Source organism: Myotis yumanensis, unplaced genomic scaffold, assembly GCF_028538775.1.
Source record: "Myotis yumanensis isolate MYYU_CA2020_CCGP unplaced genomic scaffold, mMyoYum1.0.hap1 SCAF_9, whole genome shotgun sequence".
Taxonomy (NCBI): Eukaryota; Metazoa; Chordata; class Mammalia; order Chiroptera; family Vespertilionidae; genus Myotis; species Myotis yumanensis.
The window spans coordinates 67,516,392-67,529,757 of record NW_027223760.1 but is presented as its reverse complement, the minus strand read 5'-3'; the positions used below and the strand labels follow the sequence as shown (position 1 = coordinate 67,529,757).

At 36.2% G+C, this 13,366-nt stretch overlaps 1 protein-coding gene across 3 annotated transcripts in view; it reads left to right on the top strand.

The window, feature by feature from the left end:
• The window catches only part of GNAI1 (G protein subunit alpha i1), a 78,468-nt gene extending 65,596 nt beyond the window's left edge, over nucleotides 1-12,872 (top strand). For 2 of the 3 annotated variants that reach the window (XM_070424550.1, XM_070424551.1), the window contains exons 5-8: nucleotides 34-162; nucleotides 4,111-4,240; nucleotides 5,332-5,485; nucleotides 10,831-12,872. In XM_070424550.1, coding sequence (XP_070280651.1) covers nucleotides 34-162; nucleotides 4,111-4,240; nucleotides 5,332-5,485; nucleotides 10,831-11,021 — 604 coding nt within the window. In that variant the 3' untranslated portion in view covers nucleotides 11,022-12,872. The remainder of the gene's footprint in view (nucleotides 1-33; nucleotides 163-4,110; nucleotides 4,241-5,331; nucleotides 5,486-10,830) is intronic. The other variant, XM_070424552.1, reaches the window with a different exon arrangement.
• Nucleotides 12,873-13,366: the final 494 nt, after the last annotated feature.

The window sequence follows — 13,366 nt, the reverse complement described above, 5'->3', positions numbered from 1 at the left end:
CTATTCGCATGTTGTTTTATTGTTTGTTTTCAGCTACTTGAATGACTTGGACAGAATAGCACAGCCAAATTACATTCCAACTCAACAAGATGTCCTCAGAACTCGAGTGAAAACTACAGGAATTGTTGAAACCCATTTTACTTTCAAAGATCTTCACTTTAAGTGAGTAGCTTCAAAGCATATGCTTTATAAATTAAGAGATAAAACCCATTGTTTATGAAAAAAGGTATAATTATAAAAATTTTTAAAAATTTAGAGTAGGAAATTATAAAAATTTTCTCAGATAATGGACAAAAGAACATTGGGGTGAAAGAGGATAAGAAACATTCTTAGGAATATTTATATGTTTGAGAATGAATAGCTGTGCAAATTCCTTTTGCCTGTATTTTCCACAGGGATTTAAATAAAAATAGTTTTTGGTGCTTATTTCTGAATAGAAGATACTCTCTAATACTGTATATTTTGAGACAGTTCTGCCATCTAGTTTTAGGTAGGAAGAGGCAGAGTTTTATTGGTAGGATGTCTGTTTGTTTGTGGAAATACTACAAAAGAAGAGTACCTTTTTAAAATTTTTCATGAACATTTTTATTCATGCAAACTGAAATGTTGAAAAATGTTTTTAATTTAGAGTGTCCTGATGATTAACTTACTGAGGTCTGAGCAGGGAAGCACTGAATTGCAGTGGCTTTCAGAAATGGAGGGATCTTGGAATTCGTTTTGTCCAGTTTTCTCATTTTATAATGAAACAGGCTCAGGGAAGTTCAGGTAAACATTGCATTCAGATTTACAGAATTATGTTTTTCTTTTCCCAGTAACAGTTTTCAAAATATGCCAAAAACTGCTGCACTTTGCCTCAGGTGACTGTAATGATCTGAAACAGTAATGACGATAAAGCAGAATTTCTGAAAGCATCTTTATTAAAGGGTTCCAAGTCAAAAATAAATAAATAGACAAACATCAGCTCACCTCCTAAAGAAGCTGACAGCAGCTGTGGGAAGCATTAAATGTGTGCAGCTATACCTTTGAGTCCCTCCTTCAGTGTTTTAAATACATTTGTTATTGTCATTTGTCACTGATTTATCCCACATTCAGTGGTCCACATAACTGAGTTTTCCAGAAAACTGAAATTTAATTCAACTCTCCATAGCAGCTTCCCTCCAAAAAAACAAACATTGCCCTGCTTCCAAAACAGAGATACAGATCCTAATTAGTTTATCTGATCATGTAACTTGGTGCTTTAACACATGGTACGGCTTGACATCTGCTTTTAACTTTTTTTTTCTGTTTCCATATTTTTAGGCTGTCAGTGGAGATTGTTTGTTGCTCTCATTATCTTTTATTGAATTCATTTGCCTTCTTTTGGTCTTCTTACTACTTCTAGAATATTAAATGACCAAACTCAGGAATATTAAAATATTATTTTAAATAATCTAATATATCTGAGAACTATTATCATAGTTACCTTAAAATTATGAAGTAATTTTAATTATAAGGAAGTTCACTGTTAGAACGAGGCTTTAAGGTTTGTTTTTATAAAATCTAGGGCATCTGCCCTGGCCAGTTTGGCTCAGTGAATACAGTGTCGGCCTACAGATTGAAGGGTCCCAGGTTTCATTCCAGGCAAAGGCACATACCTCGGTTGCAGGCTCGATACCTGGCCCTAGGTGTGTGTGGGGAACTCTTGAGTGTGTTTGTGTTGTAATTCATTGTCTGATTTTAACTGCTGTTGTAAAATTTAAATTTCACTTATTTTGTGGTACGATTGGAATTAAATTCAAAATGAAGCAATAAGACATTATTCTTTAAGAATTTATCTTACCACACCTCTGTGATTAGGCAGGCACACATGGATTGTTTGCTTTAAAGAATCAACACGTTTATTTTACTATATTTTTGCCAAATATAGAATTAAAGCATCCCTTCTATTATAAAATGATCATCATAATATGACAGGTTTCTATTTATTTTTTATAGTAATACGAATGTGTAATAGGTTCTGGAGTGCAGTGTCATATTTATAGGGTTGCTATCCATGTATGGTCCACCAGCTCCGCACCGTCAGTCTCGGCCATAATGGTATCAGATGAGTCTGAGGGAGGCCAGCAGGCACATCTCAGGATCTCCAGGATCCTTCCCTCTCCCCCGTCTCCTAAAAACACATGGAAGAAAACTCAGATTCCATCCCTATTTGATGCTTGTCAGAGGCCTCATCTTTTCATATGAAGACCATATCATACATCTTTATACATTTTTAAAAATAGAAGTTTAGAATTTGAAGGTAATTCTAATGTATGTGTGAAACAATGACTAATGCTCCCAGCACAATCCTATTGTTTACAGTATCAGTTCTTAGTCATTTTTCTCCTTGGCTTGAGAATTAGGCAAGTGGCTTCAAAGCAGGGTCTTGGGATCAGCAGCAGTGACTTCATCCACCTGGCGATTCTGGGCACTCAAGTTTGAGAAGCACTGGCTTAGAGTAAAGGATCTTTGTTTATGACCAGCATATGAGTGACCCTCATTCACTTCGACTTCAAAAAAACTAAAGATATTTCTTGTCAGATGTCCTAATTATCAGGTTACAGCTTTTTTTATTGAACATTCCCACAGCATACCTGGAAGATCTGGATCTTTAACATGGTAAAGCTAGTCTATTATTATTTGAAAGTGTTTAAAAATATTCTGTAGACACAGTTCACTTATTTATTCAACAAATAAGTACTTGTCTGTGTTCAGTGTAGGGGATATAAAGTGATTAAAATAAACAAAATTACATTGTTAGAGGAGGTGATATAAATATTTAATATTCAGGGGATGATAATTACTATAGTGAAAATGTACCATTTTGCATAGTATTTCCATTACATAAGTGGTTGTTATTATGTATTGAATGGTCAGGAAATATGTGACATTTGATCAGAGAAGTTTTTAAAAATATATTAACTTTTTGGTAAAGTTCTTTTCAGATTGTGTTTCTTGGCAATTTTACAAATGTGTAATCATTTTAATTAATTTTATTTTGGTCTTGTTTGATCTTTATTACCAGCTGTCCTTTTTGTAGCTTACTCATTTTCATTTACCATAGAATAATTTTTATATAGTATTCTTGAACTCAACAATTTATTAGCTAAACCAATAGAATGCAAGCCCCTTAAATGATGATAAAAGAAACAAGACTGGTTGATGTACTCAGATTTGGTTTATAGGCCAATACTGCTCTGCAGGGAAAATTCTTTTTGCTGCCTGAGATTTTAATAGGGACCATTTTAATTAGTTCACCATCTAGATAAATGGAAGCTTTAGAAATGTACCATTTTGCATAGTGTTTCCATTATATAAGTGGTCATTGCTATGTTGCATAACATACCCTATGTGCATTTCAACTTTTGCTTAATAAACTCTTACAAGGAAAAGAGGAAAGAATCATTGTCTTTATACTATTTAATTATGTTGCTACCCTGTACTGTCATATAATATGTAAAAATTGTGTATTTTTTTTCACTCTAAGTTTTAGGACTATTCACTAGGGCCACCATTTATTGCAGATTGCATCTCACCTTTTCTTTTATCCCCTGTTTTTTACTTTTTAATTGAGGCAACCTGTTGGCCCCGCTCTAAATATGTCTTGCTTGCTCAGCTTTTTCTTACCTGGAATGGTTTCTCCTTCACTTCAAAGTTCTGCTTATTGCCTCTGAGAGAAAACAGCATTTTGTGGTGGGAGGAGGGGACGGTGTCCCCTGCCTCTAATCTTTTGTGACTTTGGCAAATTGGATATATTCTATTCTCTCTGCATGTCCTTGTTACTTCGTGTGAATTTTTAGTGTTTACAAATAGTGCAGCCCATTCATATGCATTTGTTTTAATGTTCTGTTCTAAGTGTTCTTGTATGTTAATGTGTTGTTTTTGAAGTTATTTTGAGTTGTTTTGTTTCTCTTTACTCAAAAATTTTTTAAAATCAGGCTTTTTCTCATTTCTGACATTCTTTTCCTCCCATAAAATCCTTTCCTCCTTTCTTCCAATCCCACGTTCCCCCTGCAGCTTTTGTTGATACCGTAGAACTCGGAGCTTTTGGACACTCAATGTGATGTCTCACTTATTGCTTTCCTCTTCCAGAATGTTTGATGTGGGAGGACAGAGGTCTGAGCGGAAGAAATGGATTCACTGCTTTGAAGGAGTGACCGCCATCATTTTCTGTGTGGCGCTGAGTGACTACGACCTGGTTCTAGCTGAAGACGAAGAAATGGCAAGTACAACCACTGTTAAAGATTGAGCCTGAAATAGGAAAAGCTGAAGATATTGGCAGGAATTTTTCTAAGAAAAATTCTTGTGAATGTCTGAATTATCTGAGAGTTTAGGTTCTTTTCTCTAACTTTTCTGTTTCCATCCTAAATGAGAACTATAATAAAGAAGCACAGATGGACCATGAGAAAAAGGAAAGACAGAGTTCATCTTGCCTGAACCCTCCGTGCTTAACTGCATTTCCTCTCTCTGGCAGTATTTACACACTGAATGAAAATAAACTTTGTTTCATAATAGTCAAGGCTTCTTTTCCTTAACTTATTACTTCTGCCAGTTCTAGCTCAGTCATCTTTGATCCATGTTCTGTTTTGCACTACTGTGTAATTTTCAGGTGGATTTCAGTATATTGTTAATCTGGGGAAAACACTTTTAAGTATCAACTCAAGTAGAAACTTACTTTTAAATGAAAGAGTTTTAAGTCTAGTACAAACTGGAAAAAAGAAGATAGAAATGTCAGGTTTCTATTTTTTAAAATCGGGTGTATGCAGTTATAGCGCAGTAGGTGCACTGCACCTCATACGTGCATTTCCCTCTTCGGCGGCACTGTAAAACACATCCGTGCCCTTTTTGAAACTGCAGCAATGAGGTTTCTTTCCCCTGGCATACCTTATAGTCAGGGTGTTGGGCTAATTGTGGTTCAGCTTATTCAGTTTAATTTACTAATCTTTAAAAGACTTTACTTATCTCTTAATGGAAACTTCAGTTAACTGTGTAATTATGAGATCTTTTCAAATGTTTGCACTTGGCATCCCTAGATAGCAAGGTCCCGCGGCAGGGCGTTCCCAGGCACAGTGACAGATAGTAGGTATGCAGCGAGTACTGTTGAATGCAGAAGTAATTAACGACTGATGTAGATACTCATCTCGCCCCACATCAAAGGGTGCTGGTCTTTAAATGCCAGAAATATATTTTTGGAGTATGTTATCTATTTTACAGCCAAGTTCTATTTTGTTACAATATCTGTTATTTTTTAAAAGTAGTATTCCTCAGAATTCTTGCCATTATGACAAACTGATTGCATCCTTTTTACTATAGAATCGAATGCATGAAAGCATGAAGCTGTTCGATTCCATATGTAACAACAAATGGTTTACAGAAACATCCATCATACTTTTTCTAAACAAGAAGGATCTCTTTGAAGAAAAAATCAAAAAGAGCCCTCTCACCATATGCTACCCAGAATATGCAGGTATTTTACTTTCTGTGAATAACTTGTCAAGTCATATATATCCAAGTGAAAGTTCCCCTACGACAAGATTTCAGTTGTTGATTTAATCCCTTGGCTTAGTAATGCTTGCCTTTAAAAGAAATTACTTATCATACTACATTCAAGCACAAGTAATTTGGGATATGGATTAGATTATTGAAACTAACATATACATTTTATGGAAAAGCTGTTAAATAATTTTTTGTGATGACTTCAATTCTTCATAAATTTATAGTATTGATTTCTTCATCTAGTTGACATGTCTTGCTTCCTGTCTCATCTCAAAGACAGATGTATGATAGACAAACAATAGCAGTGCAGCATGCTACCACGAACATTAACAAAAAATGTAAGGGGTAAAAATGAAGGAGGAATTTGTGAGTTAACAACGCAGGAGTCAGGGAAGGTTTCATATGCAGTCCCAAACTTTGGTAATGAGGTAATTAATTGCATTTTACTTTTACTACTAAAGAAAATGATCTGCAGTGAGAAAAGGCGACTGAGAGACAGTCCTGGCTTTTCTGTAATTAGCTCTTTGATCTTGAACAAAGCAGTTAACGTAGCTGGGTCTCAGTCCCCGTCTTTACAATCAGAAGTGGGCTAAAGCATTGGTTATGGTTTAGTTTGATTTTTGGAACACCTGGTCTCCTGCTATTGAAAGTGGGTGCAAGGAAGGGAAATACAATACAGATCCACCCACACTATTTCTTATTAAAGCAGAATAACTTAGCTTTCATCTGAATAGTATTTTATTTTAATGAAGAGAATTCTGTGCCTCAAAAACAGTTTGACTATCACTGGTTTATAGGATCTCTAAATCTAAATTTTCTGAAGAGTTTGGTTAAGTTAGCTAATTTATACAAGTTACCTTCACTTTATTCTTTCTGTTTAAAAATAAGGCTCAAGAATTTGTTTGATTATAAAAAAAAACTTTAGTTGGTCTTGTAGTGACGAAATTGTATGGTAAGTATTCACTGCCTTTTCACAGGTGATGTTAAAACCCTGTGGTATCAGTACTCTTACTTCCCAGGACTTAAAGTAACCGAGTCCAAATCTAGACCTAAGTCTATAGCATCATTAACCACCAGACTAACGTTAATTAAATTCTCATTGGAACCAAGGGTCAGGGGCAAGGGGTGTTTCAATACATATAAGCACACTAATTATTATAGCCCTTTTTTGTATACTGCAAAGTTATACTTCAATTCAAAATAATTTCACACATTTTATTATTTTAAAACTTTTGTTTTCTTTTTGAAAGTCATAGTATCCTAAGTCACCTTATAACGAAAACACTTTTAGTGTTTATTAGGAATAAACTTATTTATAGTACTAATTCTAAGATTGAAGTTATCCAGAATCAAGGTGGCTTAGTTTTGCCCTTACTTTCATCTGTTTTTTAGATTATTTTTGTCATTTTTCTATTGTGAAGTAGCCATGTTGTACTATTATTACCAGAGTACCCAAATGCATAGATAGAAATCACATGCCTCCAGGGATTTCAGAGAAACAAGAAATATGCTTGTTAGCTCTTTCTTTGCCAGGTATACAGTATGTACAAGAATTTCCCTTAGGTTGTCAAGTTAATAAGAATCCCCAATCTCAGAATTTTTGAACATTCCTAGGGTTAATATAATTTAATCTACACTGCATGCCCTAATTATTGACTCAGGTGCCTCTTGCTTCAGCCTCAACTCTTACTTCCTGTGGCTATTGCTTTTTATAGAAGAATCCTATGTAGCCTCCAACTATTCAGTTCATATCTATCTCCATCTGCTTCTATCTTCCCCTCTGCTTTTTATCTATATGTTGGCAATTCACCACATTCTAGCTACCATCCTATAATCCTTTAGTACTCCATCCTTTCAGGGTCATATTTATTCTCAGGTGAAATTCTGTTGTCAACTGTAATTTCTCTCTAGAGCCTTGGGCTTGCATTTCCAACTACTTGTTGAGCATGTTCTCGTTTTTTAGCACCTGAAACTCAAACAACTCAGTGTATTTTGTTTTTCTCAAATTTCTATCTCCCTTTGAATTATAAACCTCCCAATTCTTCATTCTTTTTTTTTTTTTTAATCCTCACCTAAGGATATTTTTTTCCCATTGATTTTAAGAGAGAGGGAAAGACAGAGAGAAATATCGATGTGAGAGGAGCATCAATTGGTTGCCTCCTATACTCATCCCAACCAGGACCCAGGCTGGGGAGGAGCCTGCAACTGAGGTACATGCCTGTGACTGGAATTGAACCTGGAACCCTTCCATTTGCAGGCCAACACTCTGTCCACTGCGCCAAACCAGCTAGGGCCTAATTCTCCATTCTTGAACCAGGTTATCATCTATACTTAGCTTTGTTTAGGATACTTCTATCACATGTTAGAAAATAACTAACACATTCTCCCCTACCCCCATACTTGCCATTCTTTTCTTAAGACCTAAAATCAGATTGAGCAATATAACTAGCTACCCAGAATATATACAGGAAATTGAGCTAGGCACTCAGTGAAAGCTGCAGTAGCACAGGTGGCGTTTGTATATTGCGTTGTCATGCCATGAAGTGAACCTCAAATGTGGGAGAGAGCAGGCTGGGTAACTAAGGACCTTGAAAGCCAGGCAAATAACGTTGTGTTATTACTGCAAGAGAGAGATTTAATAATTATTTTCAAATGAGCATTTGATTGAAGTATTAACTACGTACATGTAAAAATATATACATACACAAATACTCAACACTTAATGTGAAGTGCATGGAATTTTTTAAAAATAAACCTTTATTGTTCAGATTATTACAGAGGTTACTCTTTCCCGCCCCCCGCTATAACCCCCCTCCACCCGGTTCCCACCCCACCCCATGCCCTTACCCCTTCCCCCATTGCCCTCATCCATAGGTGTTCGATTTTTGTCCAGTCTCTTCCCACACCCCCACACGCCCTTCCCCCCGAGAATTGTCAGTCTGCTCCCTTTCTGTGCCCCTGATTCTATTATATTCACCAGTTTATTCTGTTCATCAGATTTTTTATTAACTTGATTTTTAGATTCACTTGTTGATAGATATATATTTGTTGTCACTTTGTTGTTCATAATTTTTATTTTTACCTTTTTCTTCTTCCTTTTAAAGAATACCCTTCAGCATTTCATATAATCCTGGTTTGGTGGTGATGAACTCCTTTAGCTTTTTCTTGTCTGTGAAGCTCTTTATCTGACCTTCAATTCTAAATGATAGCTTTTCTGGATAAAGTAATCTTGGTTGTAGGTTCTTGCTAGTCATCACTTTGAATATGTCTTGCCACTCCCTTCTGGCCTGCATAGTTTCTGTTGAGAAATCAGCTGACAGTTGTATGGCTACTCCCTTGTAGGTAACTAACTGTTTTTCTCTTGCTGCTTTTAAGATTCTCTCTTTGTCTTTTTCCCTGGCATTTTAATTATGATGTGTCTTGGTCTGGTCCTCTTTGGATTCCTCTTGTTTGGGGTTCTCTGTGCTTCCTGGACTTGTATGTCTATTTCTTTCACCAGGTAGGGGAAGTTTTCTATCATTATTTCTTCAAATAGGTTTTCAATATCTTCCTCTCTCTCTTCTTCTGGCACCCCCATAATTCAGATGTTGGTACATTTGAAGTTGTCCCAGAGGCTCCTTACACTATCTTCATATTTTTGGATTCTTTTTGCTTTTTGCTTTTCCGGTTGGGTGTTTTTTGCTTCCTTGTACAGTGGGGCCTTGACTTACGAGTGTCCTGACTAACGGGTTTTTTCAGATACCAGCTGTCTCTCAGCCGATTTTTTGCATTGACAGAGTAATTTGAGTTAACGAGCTCAACAAGCTCCTTAACGAGCTCGGTCTCAGAACGAATTAAACTCGTAAGTCAAGGCCCCACTGTATTTCAAATCTTTGATTTGATTCTTGGGATCCTCTAGTCTACTGTTGAATTTCTGTATATTATTCTTTATTTCAGACAGTGTATGCTTAATTTTTGACTGGTCCTTTTCCATTTTTTTGGCATTCTCACTAAGATCCTTGAAGGTCTCACTAAGTTCTTCGGAGGTCTCACTAAGTTCCTCGGAGGTTTCTAGAAAATTCTTGAGTAGCCTTATAACTGTGGTTTTGAACTCTATATCCAGTAGTTTGCTTTCCTCCATTTCTGTCATTTGTGACCTGTTTCTTTGTATCCGCATTTTGGTTGCGTCCCTCTGTTGATAGAGTGGCCTTGTGTGGTAGGTGTCCTGTAGGGCCCAGTGGCTCAGCCTCCCCAGTCACCTGAGGTGGACATTCTTGGTGCACCCCTTTGTGGGCTGTGTGCACAGTCTTGTAGTTAAGCCTTGATTGTTGTTGGTATCACTGGGAGGAGTTGACCTCCAGGCCAATTGGCTGTGAGGGCCCGCTGTGTCTATAATGGAAGAACTGCTGTGCTGGAGACCTCTTATGGGGCAGGACTTGCTTCAGTGGGGCCTTGGTGCTCACTGAGTCTGCCTCCTGAGCGTGTCACTTATGGATGTGAGGAGTTGAAATCTGATATCGTCTCACACTGACCACTGGTACACTGGCTCCTGGATCTCCAAGGAGATGCAAAGTCAGCCACTGCCTGAGGCCACCCAGCAGGAGCTACAGCGAGATCAGCAGATTTCTCCTCTTTGTGTGGGGTTTGGAAGTTTTGGAGCTCTGACCCAGCTGCAGTTTGTTAGGTTAGGCTGCAAAAGGACCGGCCATTCATACGCAAAAGCTGCTGCGTACAGCTTGGGTGGGGTTGTAAATTGGGTGGGGCGGGGTCCCAGGGAATCACCAGGGCATAGCAAACAGCGATTGCTGCCAGTCAGCTGTCTCCCAGTCCCGCGCCCCCACGCAGTAACAATGTTCCCTGCGAGCACCTCTTTGAGAAAGCCACCCTTGCTTTCCGACCCAATGCCAGACAGTCCATAAGGAAAAGGAATAAAAATATTGATCAGCATTCAGCCAGCATTTCTTGATCAGCCACTAGGCTTTAACTGACATACATGCCACCATCATGGAACTAAGTGGTTCTGTGTTGGGATTTATAGAGTATAAGGAATAAGAAAAAGGAGGGATCTGGTATTTGGAGATTGACAGAGGAACAAGAATCATGTGGAATGCTTTTTGTTTCGGGGGTTTTCTTAAAGGGTAACATAGTCATTAAAAGGTAGTTAACATGGGGTATTTTTCATTTAGAAGAAATAGTTTCTCTTATTCTATAAGGAAAAAATACAATTATGGAGTTGAACTGTTTTAAATGTATGAAACATTTCAATATTTAAGGTCCATTTTTCTTAGCTGTATACACATTTTAACTTTTCTCCTGTTTTTTTCTTTCCCATCTCAGGCTCGAACACATATGAAGAGGCAGCTGCATACATTCAGTGTCAGTTTGAAGACCTCAATAAGAGAAAGGACACAAAGGAAATATACACCCACTTCACATGTGCCACAGATACTAAGAATGTGCAGTTTGTTTTTGATGCCGTAACAGATGTCATCATAAAAAATAATTTAAAAGATTGTGGTCTCTTCTAAGTTTTGCCGTGAATGGTTAAAATGCATTCTCAAACCAAATGAGTACTTATATGTGGATCTCTCTAGACTAGAGTCTTGCAGCAACACAGAATGTGGTATACGGCAAACACATCCGGACCTGACCAAAGTTGTTCTGTTTTGTTTTTTAACCTAAGTAAAAATGTGAAAGGTGGTCCTGCATTGTGAACCTAAGGGCAGTGTTAAAGCTGGGCTCTAGTGTATTGATGATTTCTGTGTAAGTGTAAATATGCAAATGTATGTATACATGTATTTATAATTTCAGTTTTCCACATTACTGTTAGGTTTTAAGAGTCGCCACTTACAATTCTAGTGTGATCGCTTTGGAACTAACAGAAATATTAAGTACTTTGTACTCAGTGCCAGACTATTGCTACGTTCTCCAGTTTTAAACAGCTTTATTTATGTTCATGCCCTGTAAATTTTAAGTATATCAATTAATATTAGGAAACATTGCAGCCCTTATCTTCATTATCTTGTAATCCTAAAAATGTCATTTGTATAAACATTGCACAAACTATTTTAATAACATGATTTGTTCTTTAAATTTAATGCTTCATTGAAATGTTCTTAAAGAGGATGAATATACCTTCCTTTGGATTAATTATTTAAACATTGTACGCATTTTTTTTTCTTTTACAATTGCATGCTGATCTTATTCTACATTAGATTTGGTTTGAAGAACTAAAATTGCATATTTTACTATCTTAGACTGATAAGTACTTAATTTTTATTCAGTTGGTTTTCACTTTGAATTTTAATATTTGGATGACATTCAGGCATTGCCTTAAAGATGATGCCAAATTAATTTTTATACACTTTAAATAATTACCTTTTTATTTATAACTAAGTTTAGGTGGATGATGAGAGCATTTTTGGGTAAAAAATATATCAGCATAATGAATTTTGTGACATTCATTTGTGTACTAGTATTTCCTTTGGGAAATCCCTTGTACCTAGCATATATTGATAGCTCCTTGTTTGGAAGAAAACAAGAAAGATCTTTATTCTGCTGCTGGTATAATGCAAGCTTTTAATTCATATATGTAACTAGTTTCAAGTTTAATTATCACAATTTACTAAAATTACTTTTTTCCCTTAGATTATTCAAATTTCCTCTACTTGCTTGAGTCTATATTATTTTTTAAACTGTACTATTATTTCTGAGAATGAAACAGGCAATTACACTTAGAAAATGAATAATAGTATTTAATAAAATCAGTGATTGTATGTCTGTTCAGATAAGTGTTACATATCAGCTAGATGTTGAATGTCAATAGTCATTTTTCTTTTGAGAACTCATGATGTATCTTGTGACCTTGCTTCATCAAAATGAACAGCATTCCCCACCCTAGTTGTCTTTTTCCACTCATCTTGAAAGAGTTACCCCTTCAGTAAGCTTTGTGGGTAAGTAGTTTCTAAGTTTAGTTATGTGCTGTCATTTTGTTGAAGTATATTTGTTGAAATATGTGTGTGTGAGGGTGGGTAACCACAAACTGCATTATATCTGTTTCATCTTGGGGATTTGTTTTTCTTCTTTGTAATGTAAAGAAATTCAAAATTATCAAAATTCCTTAAGTGTGTTAGTTTAGATTCTTTATGTGCCTTTCATGAAAGATACGTTTTCATTAATTTTACTGATGGGAGACCTGTCGTATCCATATTGTGAAGCTCTGTATGAATCTCAACTATAATGAATAAATTTGAATCATGACAAATAGTTTAAAAAGCTACAAAGAAGCACATATTGGTGATCATAGTTGATGAATTTCTGAATTTTATTCTGTGTAACTGTTATTAATAAATCCTAATAAATTTAAATTTTTAAAATTTTATAAATCTGTTGACCAAACACATGTTTTTGCATTAGGATTTAAGTATCAGTCGATAGTATGTTCATTTCTTCTTCATCTTTGCCAGCTTTTTATCATCTCATCTATCCCAGAAGATTGACTTTTCCCTGCCCCAAGTTTTCTCATAAGACATGGTATCACATTTGGAATTGACTGCCTGATACCTCCTTCTGAGAATTTATTGCCTACTCCAACTCAGTATGCACAAAATCAAATTCTCCCTTTAAACCAGTTCTCACCCCCTTAACTTTGCCATTGTAACTACTCAGTACCATCATTCATTTTAGCTTTAGGAACTCTTATTAGCTCTCAAATCCATCTCTATTCAACCATCACTTCTTACAGTTCTTTTCCACTGCCTCACAAGTGGGGTTTTTGTTGTTTGTTTTGTTTTTTCTTTCCATCCACATGACCACCTACTGAGTTCAGATCCTTGCTTAGCTTTCACTTGAAATGGCTTCTTAATGAAATTCC